Consider the following 17982-nt stretch of genomic DNA (forward strand, 5'->3'; position numbering starts at 1 on the left):
TCTAGAACTGCGGTGCTGGAAAGGCAGAAGCAGAGATGGAAAGCTGTAACTGGTTCCATTTGGCCGTTCTGGCCAACTGAACAGTGGGCCAACTTGAACATTTTACATAACGCTGTCATTTGAATGGCACAGTAATCCGGTGATGATGACAAGGCAGCGCGAGGAGCCTTAATGATTTAGCTAATGGGATTCAGCTGGTATGCTCTGGAAAGGACACTGGAAACAGCACGACCCTACGCCTTCCAGGGTGAAGTGGCGCGAACTGAGGCGGAGGAAGGGGCGGGGCCGCGCACGCGCGCTGCTGCGTCACCGCCGACGCCTCCGGGTGTCCTCTCGCAGCCAGCCTTCCTCTCAGTCCAGTACGGTGGCCGACCGGAGCCAGACGCTGGGGATGAATGAAGGTGCTGCGAGCGGGTGGAAACAGTCTCCTCAGCTTTCCCGTCCCTGCAGTCCAGGCTCTGCCTTTGCGCGGTGTCCCCATCCAGCCCCCGTCGCACCGCCGGCCTGACTGATCCCGACGTGTGGGGTTTTTGGTGCCCAGGTCGACTCAAGGCAGAGCTATAGGGCTGGGGAAGCCGGGTTCTCGCCTAGGCCCAACCTCGGACCGCGCTCTCGATTTCTACCGCGCCCCGCCTGTAGGGCGCGGAATCCGGGTGGGGTCCCGGGAGGCCGGAGGGTAGACCTGAAGGTATGAGGCTCCCGCTTCTAAGGCCTCGGAGCGTTTCGGGGTCCGTGTCCGCCAGCGGCCCGACTTTTCTCCTGCAGAGGGACTGGTTGGTTCACGTTACGCCCGGGGGCGAGACCTATGAGCGCTCAGGTCTCCTCGCCTCTGCTCTCTCAGCCCGCCCCTCTGTTAAAAGGCCAGCTCCTCTTGCTGAAAAGCAGAAGGTTTCTGCCCACGGCTCTTGTTACGCATGATTCTGCTAGTCTGTAGGTCTCAGAGGGGATGGCTTTGGCTACTAACTTTTTTGTTTCTGATTACTCTTGAGAAGTGCTCAAGTGGGATTCAGGATTTCTCCTTTCTGCTAGGAGCTAATTGCACCTCCGCAGCTGTTTTCTTTTCTCTTTTTTTAAACCTAGCAACATAGGGGATATAGGATAGAGTTCTGGTCTCCAGAGCTTTGAAGCTGGCATAGCTTCTGGCTGGTGAGGTAGTTTACCAGTGCTTCTACCAACTCGTGGAGGGTGGGAAAGAGAAACGTAACAGTTCTTTACATGTGCTGGGTAGGCATGCGAAACTAAAGAGGTACTGAAGACTAGCATTGTTAGTTATGCTGTTCTTTTACTTTGGATTATGGCCCTCAGATGACTGCTATAGTGGAGAAGGTGTTGCACTGGGATTTAGTAGAGGAGGGTTCAGCTTTAGATTTTGCCACCGACTAGTAATACTCCTCTGGGCCTGTTACTTAATCTGTCTGGCTTTCCTATTCTTTCTCTGCAAAATGAGAATATTAGAACAGAAGATCCCCGAGGCTGGAAGACGTTAATATACTGTCTTCTTTCTCATTTTCCAGATGGCAGTAGAAGCATAGGGAGTTAGTAATTGTGCCAGGAATATTGCCAACATATAAGATAAACCACATTTTTAGAGTTTTTAAAAAGAGGGGCATTCGTATATGTGCAGTTACACCCCTACTTACCTTGCTTTAAAAAAAAATCCTTTAAAAAATTTTTTTATTTATTTTTAATTGAAGGATTTATAAGTATTGCATTTACTGTAAGACTTTACAGTATTGCATTGGTTTCTACCAGACATCATCGTTTTTTCTTTTTTTAACCACTAGGATCAACAGTGATCATGACCGAGTGTACAAGCCTTCAGTTTGTCAGTCCTTTTGCTTTTGAGGCAATGCAGAAGGTGGATGTTGTTCGTTTGGCATCTTTAAGTGATCCAGAATTGAGACTTCTCCTGCCCTGCTTGGTGCGGATGGCACTCTGTGCACCTGCTGATCAGAGCCAGAGCTGGGCTCAGGATAAGAAACTTATCCTTCGTCTTCTCTCTGGAGTGGAAGCTGTCAATTCTATTGTTGCATTGCTGTCTGTGGACTTTCATGCTTTAGAACAGGATGCCAGCAAAGAGCAGCAGCTTAGGTAATGAATATTGTATAATATGTGGGTTGGTATTTACTTGGATATGCTAAAAAAAAAAAAGGGAGGAAATCAATTTTTTTTTGGAGCTTTTAGGGCTTCTTATTGCAGTGCATTCTTCCAAAAAAGAGAAGATTGGGACTCTAAACTTTGGAGAGCATTTTTTTTTAAAGTTATTTTTTATTTATAATTAAAATTCTAGGATCATTTGAATTCTGTATTGTGAAATGTGCTGAGAACCTTGGCTGTATATACATTTGTATTCAGGCCTTCCCTGGTGGCTCAGATGGTACAGTCTGCCTGCTAATGGAGGAGATGCTGGTTCAACCCCTGGGTCGAGAAGATCCCCTAGAATCAGAGATGGCAACCTACTCCAGTACTCTTGCCTGGGAAATCCCATGGACAGAGGAGCCTGGCGGGCTGCAGTCCGTGAAGTTGCAAAAACAGTCTGAGCTGACTTAGTGACTAAACAAATGTTGCATGCAGGCTAAAATCATTAGGCCAGTTACTCTCAGTGGGAAGCGGATAGAGTAAGTTCCCCTAGAGCAAAAGGGTTTATTGGAGTCTCCTGGGAGGCTTGTTGAGCTTACATTGAGTTCCCCAGATTCGAGGCATACTTTGTCCCTCCTTGCCCATTGTGGATGGTTGTGAGCCACTGTTACTGATGGAAGTGGGTGTTAACCTGTCAGTTATGATTGGAGTCTTTACACAGGTTGTGACTCTCTGAAATAGGCAAAATAGTATTCAGAAGTAATACATTCATGAAATATATCAAAAGAATTCATACATTCTTTTGTAGATTATTTCTGTTAAAGATAGTTTTTATGCTTTTATTTCTGTGCCAGTGTCCTCATAATTGTTTTACACGTGTGTATTTTATTAGGCATAAACTTGGAGGAGGCAGTGGAGAGAGCATCCTGGTCTCACAGCTTCAGCATGGACTGACTTTAGAGTTTGAACACAGTGATTCACCTCGTCGATTGCGTCTTGTGCTTAGTGAACTGTTGGCAATTATGAACAAGGTGCATTTATTTTAATCACAGATCAAAATATGCATGATTTGATGTCTACACATAAGAGATAGAAACAGGCTCGACTTCCCTGGTGGTCCAGTGGTTAGGAATCTGCCTTCCAGTGCAGGGGAAGTTTGATTCCAGGTCAGGGAACTGAGATCCCAAATGCCAGGGGCAACTAAGCCCATGTACTGCAACTGCGACCTGATGCAGCCAAAAAAAGAAAAGAAAAGGTAGAAACAGGCAGGAAGGCAGGCAGCTTGCATCCTCTTGGACACATATCCTCTTTGTTAATCAAGTGTCTTCCTTTCAAAGGCTTGAACAGATATTAAATGCCTCCTTTTGAAGGCTGTTTTATAATTACTGTTTTCTCTCATTTTTGCCTGCTGTGCATTCTCTATCATAAAGTGTTTTTTTTTTTTTTTGTCTGTATGGGATCCATACGATGATTTCTTAATAGATACATAGCTCAAGACTTGTAAATCACCAAAGTTGATAATAACTCTATATGATTTCCCCCAGAAAATATGTGAAGTATGTACATGATTCTTAAAAATGTGTGTGCTTCCTTTAGATACTGAGTGAATTACATACATCATACATAACTGAGTGGGGAATATTGAGGCTGAATTGGATGTGGGATATTTGGCTAGCCTCACTTACTAGATGACTGAATAGTTTCTGTGTACTAATGAAGGTTATTCAGCCTTTTGTCTCAGCAAAAAGATGTTACTTTATTTTTATTGAAGATTTGCAGTGTTTTATTTCAGGTGTACATAGAGGACTTTGGGTGATGATGGTTAATTGAAACTCTGAATTTTAAATTTGTGAATGTCAGGAGTTATCATACAAATTGGATCTTCACATTAAGATGTCTTATATGAGATGGGGCTCAGAATTTGAGAAACAGATGTTTTTTACTTTGAGAATCTCAAGGTCAGTTACTTTATAATAAAGTTTAATTTTATAAATTGTGGACCAATAAAACCTAAGTTCTGTTTCCAAAAAAAATACCGATAAGGGAGAGATTTGCTTAGTTCTAGATAGTTTTTAAGATATGTTATAAATCTTTAAAAAAATTTTTTTTTAAGATATGTTATAAATCTTAATTTTTTTTTTCCTGTTACAAAGTTATTTACCTCAACTCTTTTCCCCATGTACTCATACTCTTTAATTTTTTCTTTTTCATTTTCTTTTTTTCTTTTTCTTATTTTTCGCTGTGCCATGTGGCTTGTGTGATCTTAGTTCCCTGAATAGGGGTTGAACCTGGGTCCTTGATAGTGCAAGCATGAAATCCTTACCACTGGACTTCCAGGGAATTCCTGATAATCTTTAATTTTAACTAATATTTTCCTATATCTTTTTCTTAATGGCTCTAATGAAATAAGTGACCTAGGTAGCATTCCTAGTTCATTTCTTTGGCTTGTCTTTAACTTCAGATGTCTCCAAATATTTATGTAGAAATAAATTAGTCAGACTTATAGTGCATGTCTGGAATAGTAGTGTGACTGACTAATTGTGGTTAAGTTGGTACAAATTCATCCAGTCCTGCATAGTCTTCTACAGTATATTAATGGCTATTAAGAGACATGGTCTGTAAGCTCAGCAAATACTGCAAGCATAGTAAGGGATCCAATTCATTACCTGAAATTAAGAGAGCTCACCATTTTTCTTTCTTTCTTTTTAAGGTATCTGAGTCCAGTGGAGAATTTTTTTTTAAATCATCTGAGCTATTTGAGAGTCCAGTCTACTTGGAGGAAGCTGCAGATGTACTTTGTATTTTACAAGCAGGTACTGTAATGAATGCTAAGACATATTTCAGATGCAGTTAAATGTTCCTGTTAAACGATAACTGTGTAACTTCTTAACCTGGAATATTGTGTTATTTGAAAGTTCACCTAATTAAGTATATACCTGAAAAGTTTAGGTCAAAATGACTAATAGTAGCACAATGATTAAATAAATTATATTATTTCCATAGTAGAGTGCACTCTGCTGCCATTAAAATGGTGTGTATTTGAAGAACTTTAATCATTTTGGAAAATGTTCACAATATATGTTAAATGAAAAAAGCAGGTGGCAAAATGGTAAGTAGAATAAAATCCCAGTTTTGTTAAAAGTACAGTGATACCCATATAGATTAAAATCAGATCTTGCAAATTACTAACTTTAAGTGATGGGATTAGAGCTGATTTTATCTTTATTCTTTGTGCTTTTTGTATTTTTTGGGTTCTTTATAAAAAGTGTGCATGATCAGAATGAGAAGATAGAAGATATAGAAATGCAGAGAAACTTTTCATGAAAGTAACTTCTTTGACTAACACCGTCCACCACAGCAGCGATGATAGTGTTCTGTATACTGTGTTCAGTACAGTAGCCACTAGCCACATGTAGTTATGGAGTACTTGAAATGTGGCAAGTGTGACTGAGGAGCTGATCTATTTTTAACTTAATTTAAATAATCACATGTGGCTAGTGGCTGTCCTGCTGGACAAGTCAGCTCGAGACTGTGAAAAGAAAGTACCTTAATTTAATTGCTTTTAAATAACATTGGTGAAATGTCAAAGATGTTTAATGTATAATACAATGAAATATCACTCCTTAGTAATAACACTGATTTTGTTTTCTTATAGAGCTCCCTTCCCTGCTTCCTATAGTTGATGTAGCTGAAGCCTTGCTCCATGTTAGAAACGGCGCCTGGTTCTTGTGTCTGTTGGTGGCCAATGTTCCTGATAGTTTTAATGAGGGTAAATGCAATTTTAAAGTGGAATATTGGGGACTTCCCTGGTGGTCCAGTGGTTAAGACTCCATGCTTCCAGTGGAGAGGGTGTGGGTTCGATCCCTGGTCAGGGAACCACGATCTCATTTGCTGTGCCGCATGGCCAAAAACAAAACAAAAGAAAACAAAACAACAACAACAAAAAGGGATATTAAAGAGATTTGTTTGGGCATGTGTGAGACCTATTTTTTGAGCTAAGAGGAAACATTTATAAGGTTTTATCTGAGATTTTATTTTTTGAAAATTTATTAGTGAATGCTGTAGAAATGGGCTTTCCAAGTGGCTCAGTGGTAAAGAATCTGCCTGCCAGTGCAGGAGATGCAGGTTTGATGCCTGGGTTGGGAAGATCCCCTGGAGAATGAAATGGCACCCCACTCCAGTACTCTTGCCTAGAAAATCCCATGGACAGAGGAGCCTGGCAGTACACGGGGTTGCAAAGAGTCGGACATAACTTAGTGACTAAACAATAAACAGTTGTAGAAATACTGAGTTTAGAGAATTCAAAATTGTTTAGAAATTACAAATGTAAGTACAATGAGTATGCAGCGTTTTTTTTTTTTTTTTTTTTTTTCATTTGTCACCAGTGCTATAATAGGGAAGTAAAAAATATTAAAGACATAGAGGCTATAATTTCTGTGCTCATTGAACAAAGAGGAGAGGACATTTATCTGTGAAATAGCCAGAGGGTAACATGAGATATATGGATTAGAAATACCAACAATCAGACTTCCGTGCTTTAGCCTTATTGCTGTCATTTTGCAGAAAAGTATAGGGTAGAAATTGCGAAAAATCAACTAAAATTTTCACCTGTGTTTCAAACTGCTAGTGACTGAAGATTGTGGTTTGGGTCTGAGTGATATAAAAATTACATTTATTGAGCAAGATGTTTTGCGAATTGAGAGTCAAGGAGGAAAAAGCGCTAGATCTGGGGTTCATAATTTCTGACTTTGTGGCTCACTCTTTGTGTGATCTCCATCAAGGTACTTAACTTGTTACTTGTGAAATGGAAGTATTAATATTATTTTCTTTTTGTTTCTAAGAGATTTACTGGTTATTCCATGAAGGTTTAGGTTGACTTTTTCTCTTAGCTCTTTAAAGATGTTATTCTCTTGGCTATGGTCATTTTTGTCTCTGTTCCTCTGTATGTTTCTTTTTTCCCTCTGGCTACTTTTATTTATTTATTTTTTTATCCTTTCTGGCAACTTTTAAGATTTTTTTCTTCATCACTGGTTTTCAGAGATTGGATTATGATGTATCTTGTTATGATTTTGTGTTTCTCCTGCTTGGGTTTCACTGATTTTCTGGGTTTATAGTTTTCATCAAGTTTGGAAAAGTTTCTTCAAATATATGTTTGTCTTTCATTCTCTTTCTCTTTCTGAGACTCTAATTACAAGTATGTTGAACTACTTGATGTTCCACGGATTACTTCATTTTATGAGGCTCTTTTCACTCTGCTGGATTTTAACCAGTTTCTATTGCTATGCTTTCAAGTTTCCTGATCCTTTTCTTTTGTAATATCTAATCTGTGTAAATGAATGATTCTCAAGGCTGAAAACATTGATTCTGACATCTTACTTACAAAGCTTAAGGTAACAGAGGCTACTAAATGTTCAGTTTGTAGGGGCCTGATCAAAAATGGAGAACGACAAGATGAAGAGAGTCTTGGAGGAAGGCGGAGGACGGATGCTTTACGCTTCTTGTGTAAAATGAATCCTTCTCAGGCCCTGAAGGTCCGAGGCATGGTGGTAAGAGATCTTACTATTTTTATGAGACCAAAGCCTCTATTTTAGGACCAGGAACTTTTTTTTGAATCTTGCAGAGATTTGGAATTACAGTTATATACCAGATATATTACGTTCCTCTCTAGGTTTTTGTGCTTTGTGCTATGTCTTCCCCTAAACTTTAGATGTTTCAGATTCTGGATCATCCTGGCCCTTTTCTTTATGATACTGAGTTCAGTTTGTTTTCTTTGCTTTGTTAGGTGGAAGAATGTCACTTACCAGGTCTTGGAGTGGCTTTGACATTGGATCATACTAAAAATGAAGCTAGTGAAGATGGAGTGAGTGACTTGGTTTGTTTTGTTAGTGGTTTGCTTCTTGGAACAAATGCAAAAGTCCGGACCTGGTTTGGAACTTTTATCCGAAATGGACAGCAGGTGAGGGAGAAATGTGTGTTTAGGTCAAGGATCAAGCTATGTTAGTAGTTAGTAAAGGAGGAAGAAACACTTTTAGAAAGATGTCATTAGGCCAGTGGCTCTCAGACTTCTTAGTCTCAGGACTTCCTGAGATTTTACAGTAAATCATTGAGGACACAAAGAGCTTTTATGTTGGTCTTTATCTATTGATATTTACCATACTAGAAATGAAAACTGAAATTTTTGAAATATTTATTTAATTCATTAAAAAATAATCCCAATCTTATTAAATGTGACAACATTTTTTTAATAGAAAATTAATTTTTTTGCAAAAGAAAAATTTACCAAGTGATATCATTATACATTTTAGCAAATCTCTTTAACATCTGGCTTAATAGAAGTCTTTGGAAAAGCTACACTTTATACTTGTGGGAAAATGAGTAAAAAAAGTCTGTAATGTTGAGAGATTTCTGACTTTCTGGACCCCATGGAAGTATATTGGTCATCTCCAGATTTCTGGGTCAGACACATGACCTATATTAGGTCATCACCATAAGTTGTTATTGTAGTCTATGATTCACATATATACACACACATGTGTAAATTATTGTGGTAAAATATATATATATATAGCCATCACCACTGTTCATTTTCAGAACTCTTTCATCATCTGATAGAAACTCTCTACCAATTAAGCAATAATTTCTCATTCGCCCTTCCTCTCAGTGTTGGGTAATCTCTCTTCTACTTTCTCTACCTATGAATTTGCCCATGCTGGGTACCTCGTGTAAGTGCAATCATACAATATTTCTCATTTTGCGTTTGGCTTATTTTTACTTGGCACAATGTTTTCAAGGTTCATGCATGTTATCGCAAGTGTAAGAATTTCTTTCCTTTCTAAGCCTAATATTTTATTGTATGTATCTACTACATGTATCCCTTTATTGATGAATATATATTATATTTTACAAGAGTTTTTAACTTGCAAAATATTGTACTTTTTCAAAAAACATCTCATGATAACTGTGAACAGAGTTCTGTCCCTACACAGGAACTAATAATGCAGAGTGGTTTTTAACTTGTTGAGGTCTGTGAACTTGACATAACAGGTGTACTGCTTAGATCCTTCTAGAGTCTGTTTTTTTATGCCATTAATTCACCATACTTTTCTTTATCCAAGTTCTTCTTATAATCCATTTGAAAACTAATTTAATTAATTAATTAAAAACTAATTTGAAAATTTGCAAGAGGTTGACATTTTTTGTGTACCTTGCATATTTCAGGCACTGTGCTAAGCTCTTGGTATAAGCCTCTTGTTTGTAATTATTCTTTGTGTCTAATACTGGTTTTAAAACAACATTTACCATATTTTACTCTGAAACACTCTAAAAATAACAACTTTTCCCGAGCCGTTTGTAGTTTAGAAATGCTTTCATACTTATCATCTTTGTTAGTTCATTCATCTAACAGATACTGAGTGCTTGATATATGTCAGGCATGATGTATCAGGCCCTCCTGAGTATGAGTAGATGTTGTCACTGCCTGAAGAGCTGTGGGGGTGACAGGCGTATAAACTCCTAGCTCCAGCAGTCCTGGGAATTAAATATTGTTAATCCAATATTAGTTTCCTTCTCATGTAAGGAAATTGGGGCTCAGAGAGGTTAACTTATGTATCTAAACGTACATAGTTAATTAATAGCAGGGCTGTTGTTTAAATCCAAGCCCCAAATCTGAGCACTTTGTACTTAAGACTCCACTAGTCTTTATGTGTTTGAAATCATCATTTACATGATATTTTGCATTTCAAATCATCATTCATTTAGTATTTTCTGGACAACCTGCCCAAATTAGGGTGAGCAGTGTTAGTGTTAGTTAATCAGTTGTGTCTGACTCTTTGCAACCCCATGGACTGTAGCCTGCCAGGCTCCTCTGTCCAAGGGTTTCCCAGGCAAGAATACTGGAGTGGGTAGCAATTCCCTTCTCCAGGGTATCTTCCCGACCCAGGGATTGAACCCAGGTCTCCTGCATTGCAGGCAGATTCTTCATCATCTGAGCCACCAGGGAAGCCCAGGGTGAGTAGAATATTTGTCAAATGATCCAGTGAGTTTGCTTGATGGATTAAAATGATATTCTGCAGTTATGACAGTCTCCTTAAATGGATCAGGGCTTCCCTGATAGCTCAGTTGGTCAAGAATCCACCTGCAATGCAAGAGACCCTGGGTTGGGAATATCTTCTGGAGAAAGGATAAGCTACCCACTCTAGGATTCTTGGGCTTCCCTTGTGGCTCAGCTGGTAAAGAATCTGCCTGCAGTGCAGGAGACCTGGGTTCGATCCCTGGGTTGGGAAGATCCCCTGGAGAAGGGAAAGGCTATCCACTCCAGTATTCTGGCCTGGAGAATTCCATGGACTTTATAGTCCATGGAGTCGCAAAGAATTGGACATGACTGAGCGACTTTCATTTTCAAATGGATCATTTACAGGTGTCTAACTGAGAGCTTTGTTTGAACTTCCTTTTGACTTAGTAAGTGCTCTATGCTTTCTTCCTTTTGTGGTCCATATTTCCTGCAGAGAAAAAGAGAGACCAGTAGTTCTGTCCTTTGGCAAATGAGAAGGCAGCTTCTTCTGGAGTTGATGGGCATTCTTCCCACAGTAAGAAGTACCCGCATTGTGGAAGAAGCTGATGTGGAGATGGAGCCCAATGTGTCTGTGTATTCGGGGCTGAAAGAAGAGCATGTTGTGAAAGCCAGTGCACTCTTACGTCTGTACTGTGCTTTGATGGGGATCGCTGGACTCAAGTATTCAATAATTTGATCTTTTACCTTTTTGTCATTTTACTTTCTTGTTTCTAATCCCAAGAAAGTGAGCCATGGGCCTTTTATTCAGAGGATTTGGGTTTTCTGTTGGGCTCAGCTAGTAAGTTGACCTATGTCAAGAAGAAAGTCCCAAGGGAGAACTTTCCTAGTTGGGATGTATGCATCTATTTTAGTCTGATCGTAAATAGAATTATATAGATATGGGAGGAGCCAGAGCAGTTTTAGAAACCTGTGACTTGCCCACAGCTTGACATGACTGTATGAATGATCTGAGAGGGATCCTTTATGTAACCTATACAGCTAGCTGAAGTCAATCTGCCCTGTTTCCTTTTACAACTGAGATCAAAGATTTTTCAAAGTTGATATGTAATTATTAAGCACAAGATTTCTTAAACACAGTACTATATCTTTTTGATTAATGTCCTCAACTGTTATACATATAGTCCTCACTTTTCATGACTCCAATACATATGAGTTTCAGTTAACATACTTTAGTCAAATAACACTGCTCCCTCAACAACTGATGTATCAGTTGCCGTGATTCATTTACCAAATTCTTATTTATTATCATTAATCAAAGTACAAAGTTTATTGAAAACTTCAAGCCACATGTCATTGTGTGGAGGCACATTGTGATCAATGACCAATCACAGGGTTTCTTTTAAAGTCTTTTGGCAACTGGTCCATATACAACTATCACTCAGTTCATGAGCAGACAGCAAAGTTGGGTAGGAGTGCCGCCTTCTTGTCTCTCCATGAATAAACCCATGCGATATTTTGCATAAGTGAATAATTGAAAGAGGGAATTGGCCAATAAAAATGAAAGTGTAGCAAAGAAAGAGGAAGTGGTTAACAGCAGAAGTGACATTTGAACCAAATATAAAGAAATAGTTGACTGAGAATGTTGACATTTGAGAGGCCCTAGGTATTATAGCCAGATGAATTTGGTGAAGGTGAACTTGAGGGAAGTCATTGTGACCAAAAGGAAGAAGACCTCCAGAAGACTGATGGTAGCAAAAATCTTTGCATTATAGGAACTCAGGTATTTCATGACTGAGAGTACACAGGATGAAATGTTGGAAGCTGACCCAAACTTAGAAAGGAAGGGTATGATAATTCATCAAGGCCTAGAGAAGATGCTCACTCTATAAGTTATACAATGAAAAAATGGCAAGGGCTGTTTAAAACACTCTTGATAAATCTTATAAAGACAACACTTGAATTCCTGATGTTTCTAATATAATCAATTGTAGAATGCTATATAAATATTAGTTTTACTGTTTTAAAAAGTTTCCTTAGGCATTATAACCAACAGAGTTTGTAATGTCTTGACAGAAATTTTAAAGGTAATGGAACGGTTGTAATTTTCCCCGCTGATTATTAAGGTCATGATGCAGTTTCAGCTTGCATGGTTATTTTTATGGTCCCATACTACCATGCAAAGTGAGGACTACCTGTATTTGTGTCTGAGGAAGAGCACTGGTTGCAAACTGAGCAGTTTTGCTTTTGACATCTTAAGATGTTATAGATTTTGTAAATAGTGAGATATCATTCCAGAGCTCAGGATTTGTATCTGAAAGGTTGAACTGTTGAGAAGTCCCCTCTTCTTCCTTCTCTCAACTGAAAAAACTAAAACCTAATAGTGTATTCATTTTTTAGACCAACTGAGGAAGAAGCTGAGCAATTACTGCAGTTGATGACAAGCCGTCCTCCTGCGACACCAGCTGGGGTTCGCTTTGTTTCACTCTCCTTTTGTATGCTGCTGGCCTTTTCTACACTTGTCAGGTACCCAACTATATAGTTGTTTTATTTTTCCAAGGTCTGCTTTTGTTTATTTATTAAAACAATGTATAGAATTAGTTAACTTACTGCAAAAATGGTCTAGGTATGGACATCGGTATTATTTAATAAAAGGGTATCACTAGCATCTCCTGTCTTCCAGTTCTTTTGTTTGTCTTTACCAAAGTTTCATATACATACATTTAAGGGATTCAAAGTAGCTCTTCAAGATTTGAGACAAATGGTAGTCCTGATTCCCTTTTGCCCTGTTTTCCACTTCCCTAGAGGCAGCTTCTTTCAGTTCTTTTAGGTGATTCTTTTGGTTTTGACTCCCACATCTTTATTACTATGTTTGTATTTGCTACATCCTGATTTTTTTGTTTTAGGAGTATTCGTTGAAGTCCCACTATGAGAATGAGGAGTTAGTTCTCCTTCTCTCTGTCCTTAACCTTCTCTGTATCCTTCGTATCTCTCCATTCTCCCTGTACATAGTTATTATTATTTTGCTTTGATCAGTACATTATTGTTTATGTTACACCCTTGGGAGCTCAGCCAAGCGGTAGATGATTATTTTTCTTATGCAAAACATGTTTTTCCATTAAGAATTGTCCTGTTTGCTTTTGTTCTTTGTTTTTCATTTGCTTGGTGTTTTATGTACTTAGATTAATGTAGTTTCAAACTCTCTGCCAATCTAACCCTCCTCTCAAGATGTTCAGGCTCATTAGTTATTCTGTTTGTTTCGTTTTCTTGAGGCAGTCTGTCCTGAAGCGTTTTGACTCCCTCGCATCTGAACTGGTTGCCTCTGCACCAGATACACAGGTCTCATCTGGAATTGCATTTCACTATTATTCTGGGGACTCGCTTTAACTCTTCTTTGTTGGGTCTCCTATTTCCTGCATCTTATGTCTCCATCTTTTTTCATTTGCTCCCTCATTTTGCTTCTTTAGAGTGGGTATGTAGGAGGTAAATTATTTAGGGATGGGCTATTTCTGAAAATGTCTTTAATTTACTTTAACACTTGGTTGATAGTTTGATGGGGTATAGAATTCTAAGTTGGCAATAATTTCCTTTGAGAATTTTGAAAGTCTTGCTGTATTGTCTTCTAACTTCCAGTGTTACTGTTGAGGAATCTAGTAACATTCTGATTTCTGGTCCTTTTTTTGTGACTTGTTTTTTTAAAATATGGGAACATGAAGGATTAGCTTTTTGTTTCTAGGGTTTTGAAATTTCTGGGTGATGTGCTTTTGTATGGGTCTGTTTTTATCCTTTCTCCTAGGTATTTCGTTAACCTTTTCAACCTGGGAACTCACATTGGTCAATTGTAGGAAATGTCTTGAACTAATTTGTCTTTCACATGGATTTCTCTATTTGAAACCGCCTCTTGTTTTGATATTGGGCTTCCTGAAGTGATCATCTTATTTTCTTATTCTTTCTTACTTTCCTTATCTTTGTTTTGTTCTGCTTTTTTAAAAAACAGCATTATTGAGACACAGTTTACATACCATAAAATTCACCCAGTTTAAAGTGTACAATTTAATAGGTTTTAGTATATTTACAAGGTTGTACAGCCATTACCACAATCTAATTTTAGAACATTTCAATCACTTCAAAAAGGTATTGCTCATATTACCTTTTAGGATTTTTTTCTCAATCTTCCATCTAGTTTTTAACATCTAAGAGCTCATTTTTATTCTTCTTATTTCTTCTTTATAGTGTCTACTGCTTCATGGTGGCATGGTTTCTCTGATATTACCCATAATGATTGAAGGGGTCTTATTTGTACTGTTTCTTTAAGTTTCTTTTTTTCTGCCCTTTTTTTTTTTTTTGGTCTCTATTTTTCTCAGAGGTTTAATAATGCTTGATTGTTCATATTTAAGAGTAGGAGACTAAAAGGCAAGTTAGAACTTCTGAACGCATAAATGAGAAGCTCTCGGACTTTTCAGAGTCTTGGAAAAGACTGTTTTCTTGCCTGAGAGCGAAGGCCTGACAGGAAATCCATAAGCGAAGTTAAAAAGTGAGGGTTAAGGGCTGGGAGATCTCAGCCTGCATTGTTTACTTAATTCTTCTACTTTCCCAAAGGCGCTCCAGAAAGCCCTGGTTGTCCATCAGTTCAGCGATACCCTCTTTTACCTTTTCCAGAGAATCAGCCTTGTTTCCACTGAATGGAGGGTTGGTTTGGAGGGCCACTGCCTGTACAGACTGTCTACATTTAGTCTCTGTCTTCATTCTCACTCCCAAAACTGCCTGGAGGTGCCAGTTCCTGAGCCCTTTGGGGATTCTGTGGTGTAGTGGTAGATTGGTTTTCCTTCCTGCCAGTTTGGTGTTCTGCTTTCTTGTCTGCTTAGTCAGTTACTCCTCCTCTTCCTTACTGGCTCCAGCTTTCCAATACTTTGTGGTATTGTCCTTCATTATCATCCTGTGCATTTTGTGTGTTTTAAGAAAATCCCTTTGATGTAATTTGAGTGGTGTGTTTTAGGAATATGAGAAACTAAGTACATGAAAGGAAGTGTTTTCTCTTTACCTGAAGTAATTTCTTGTTTTAAAAAGTTTATTTTTGGGACTTCCCTTGTGATCCAGTGGCTAGACTCTGAGCTCCCAATGCAGGGGGCCCAGGTTCGCTCCCTGGTCAGGGAACTAGATCCCACATGCCACAACTAAGATCCTGTGTGGCCAAATAAATAAATAAAAATTTTAAAAAAGTTTATTTTACTGAAGTATAGTCAGTTTACTGTGTTGTGTTAGTTGCTGGTATATAGCAGAGTGATTCAGTTATATACTTATATATTACCTAAAGTAATTTCTAAGTGTTATCTCTAATCTTCATTACTTCTGTAAGGTGGGTGTATATTTATAGAAGAGCTAAAGTACAAGAAGGAGAAAGTAGGAGAGCTAAAGTACAAGAAGACTATTTAAATTTCTTGTTCAAGGTCACACTAACAGTAATTGGCAGAGATGGGATTCCCACTCAGGTCTGGCAGACTCTAAAGGCTGTAATCTTTCTACTACATAACATTGTCTTTTATAAGTAGAGAAATTTATGTATGGTTGAGCATAGCCTTTTTAATTTTCTTAGTTTTGGGTATCAGGCTTTGTGGTTGGTTTTTATTTTTCCTGTTTACACTGCGGTGAAGTAGAAGAGGATCAATGAAAATTACTATTACAGATCAAAATTGACCTGTGCATTTCAACCTAAACCTAGGAATTTGCTTTAAACTAGTCAGTGTTCATGTATTTCTATTACCATTCTTCATATATGGTTAGCCCCTGGCTGTCTCTTTTTACTTTTTCGAATAGTGATCACTTGTTTCCCTCTAATATTGACTTCTGCTCAAAATGCCTCTGCAAACTAAATTTCATTTCCCAGGTAAAAGATGGTCTGACTTTTGTCCTCATACTCAGTTTCTGAGTTTTTAATGACTAAGTTTCAACACTATCAATTTTTTTCTATAGGAAATGAGTATCAGCTGTTAGTTCTTCTAACATTTTAATCCCAGAGAACCTTTGTTTTTCTAAGGAATGTGAGGAAGTTTATTTTCTCCAACCTGCAAAAGTAGTAACTGAGACTTTGAGAGGGTTTGGCTGTTTATATTAATGGAGAAAAGTTATGGTCCTCTGTTCTTCTCTAGAACTACTGCATATCTCAATGATAATTAATGGCCAATTCAACAAGCAAGTAATTTGAGGAAAAAATAATTTCCACCAAAGATAATTCCAGAATGTTTTTTTATTCTTATGCTAGTATATCTGATTTAGACCAGTGACTTCTGATATTTTTTTCTATATTAACAGTACTCCTGAACAGGAGCAGCTGATGGTAGTTTGGCTAAGCTGGATGATCAAAGAAGAAGCTTACTTTGAAAGGTAAGATGACTTCATTTGTATCAGATAGCTGAGTAAGTTTTCTTAACCTTCCTTTGGAAATTCACGTTTTCTTTTCTGTTTCAACAGTACTTCAGGTGTCTCTGCTTCTTTTGGGGAGATGTTATTATTGGTTGCTATGTACTTTCATAGCAACCAGCTCAGTGCTATCATTGATTTGGTCTGTTCCACTTTGGGAATGAAGGTAATTTCCTCTTATCGTCTTTCTAAAGAAGATGTTTCTAAGCTGGACATTTTCTTGTAATGTTAAGTAAATAGGTTGTTTTCATTTTGAAGTAATTTTAGTTGTTTAATAGTTTGAAACTTTACAGGAGCTCTCTAAAAAAATACATTATGTAAATATTATTTATGAGAATAATAGATTTTCTATGTAGAAAACTTAGAAAACACAGTAAAGAAGGGAAAGCTATAATTCCATGTTCAGAGATGTCAAGTACTATTAATAGTTTGGTATCTGTTCTTTCTTTATATTGATATATATAAGTGGTTTTAATGAACTTACCAATATATAATGAGCACTTCTTCATATCAATACATATTCTAATACAACATAATTTTCAGTGGCTGCATTGCAGTTATTGTGTGGGCTGATCGTGACATTTTTAATGGTTCCTTTACTTGCCATGTAGATTTTCTAATTTCTGAATAATGCTTAGATGAATATCCTATGTATGTAAATATACACACAGGCATCCATACATGTATATTTTCAAACACTTTCTGGATTACTTCCTTAGGATAAAGTTATAGAAAGCAGTGCTAAGTAAAAGTATGATGATGTTAAGATGTTTAATGAATATTGCCGGATTATTTTCCAGAAAGTTTATACCAGTGTAACTGTTCTCGTTAGTGAATGAGAGTGCATATTTCCCTAACTTCTCACCATCACTGGGCATTACCATTCTTTTTAATCTTTGCAAATTTGATGAAAAATGGTCTTATTTTGCATCTCTTTGATTACTAGTTATTATTATTTTTTATTGTTATAGTTTATATAGAGATTTTTTTGGTTACTTTTAAACAATATATGTGTTTTAGTTGGTTTATTTCTTTTTAAAAGGTTTATTGATGTCCCGGTTTTTCTATAGGGATTTTTATGGATTTATTTTTCCTTTTACTGATTCAGAAGTGCTCTTTATATATAAATGATATGCTGTTATGCCTTGTATATCGTATTTCATTGATTCAAGACACATATTTTACCATATATTGAAACTTGGATTCATTTTATAGTTGATGCATGATGTTAGTGTGATAGTGTTTGCCCTTCTTTATTTACTTGAAAAGCTACTATTAAATCAGTGGTGCATATTATAATCCTTATTGTCTTAAAGATGGAAAAGTATAATATGTTGCAGATGATTTTTCCTAGTCTTTTCTGCCATGTGAAAATTATTATTTTCTATGTGTGTTATATATTAAGTATTTCTTTTGTGGTTCTTATTTTGTTATTATGCTTAGAAGTGCTTTTCTTTCCTCAGGTTAATAGAAATGAT

The 17982-nt window shown here is 37.5% G+C and overlaps 1 protein-coding gene across 3 annotated transcripts in view; it reads left to right on the forward strand.

Moving 5' to 3' along the window:
- The first annotated feature begins 312 nt into the window (after window positions 1-312).
- INTS2 (integrator complex subunit 2) overlaps window positions 313-17982 on the forward strand; it is a 51781-nt gene continuing 34111 nt past the window's right edge. Inside the window, exons 1-11 of one of the 3 annotated variants that reach the window (XM_043902884.1) lie at window positions 313-401; window positions 1785-2091; window positions 2972-3110; window positions 4790-4892; window positions 5735-5848; window positions 7495-7625; window positions 7862-8035; window positions 10584-10810; window positions 12488-12613; window positions 16397-16468; window positions 16556-16670. In XM_043902884.1, coding sequence (XP_043758819.1) covers window positions 392-401; window positions 1785-2091; window positions 2972-3110; window positions 4790-4892; window positions 5735-5848; window positions 7495-7625; window positions 7862-8035; window positions 10584-10810; window positions 12488-12613; window positions 16397-16468; window positions 16556-16670 — 1518 coding nt within the window. In that variant the 5' untranslated portion in view covers window positions 313-391. Of the gene's footprint in view, window positions 689-1784; window positions 2092-2971; window positions 3111-4789; window positions 4893-5734; window positions 5849-7494; window positions 7626-7861; window positions 8036-10583; window positions 10811-12487; window positions 12614-16396; window positions 16469-16555; window positions 16671-17982 lie in introns of all 3 variants that reach the window. The other 2 variants (XM_043902885.1, XM_043902886.1) reach the window with 2 other exon arrangements.

Source organism: Cervus elaphus, chromosome 5 (assembly GCF_910594005.1).
Source record: "Cervus elaphus chromosome 5, mCerEla1.1, whole genome shotgun sequence".
Taxonomy (NCBI): Eukaryota; Metazoa; Chordata; class Mammalia; order Artiodactyla; family Cervidae; genus Cervus; species Cervus elaphus.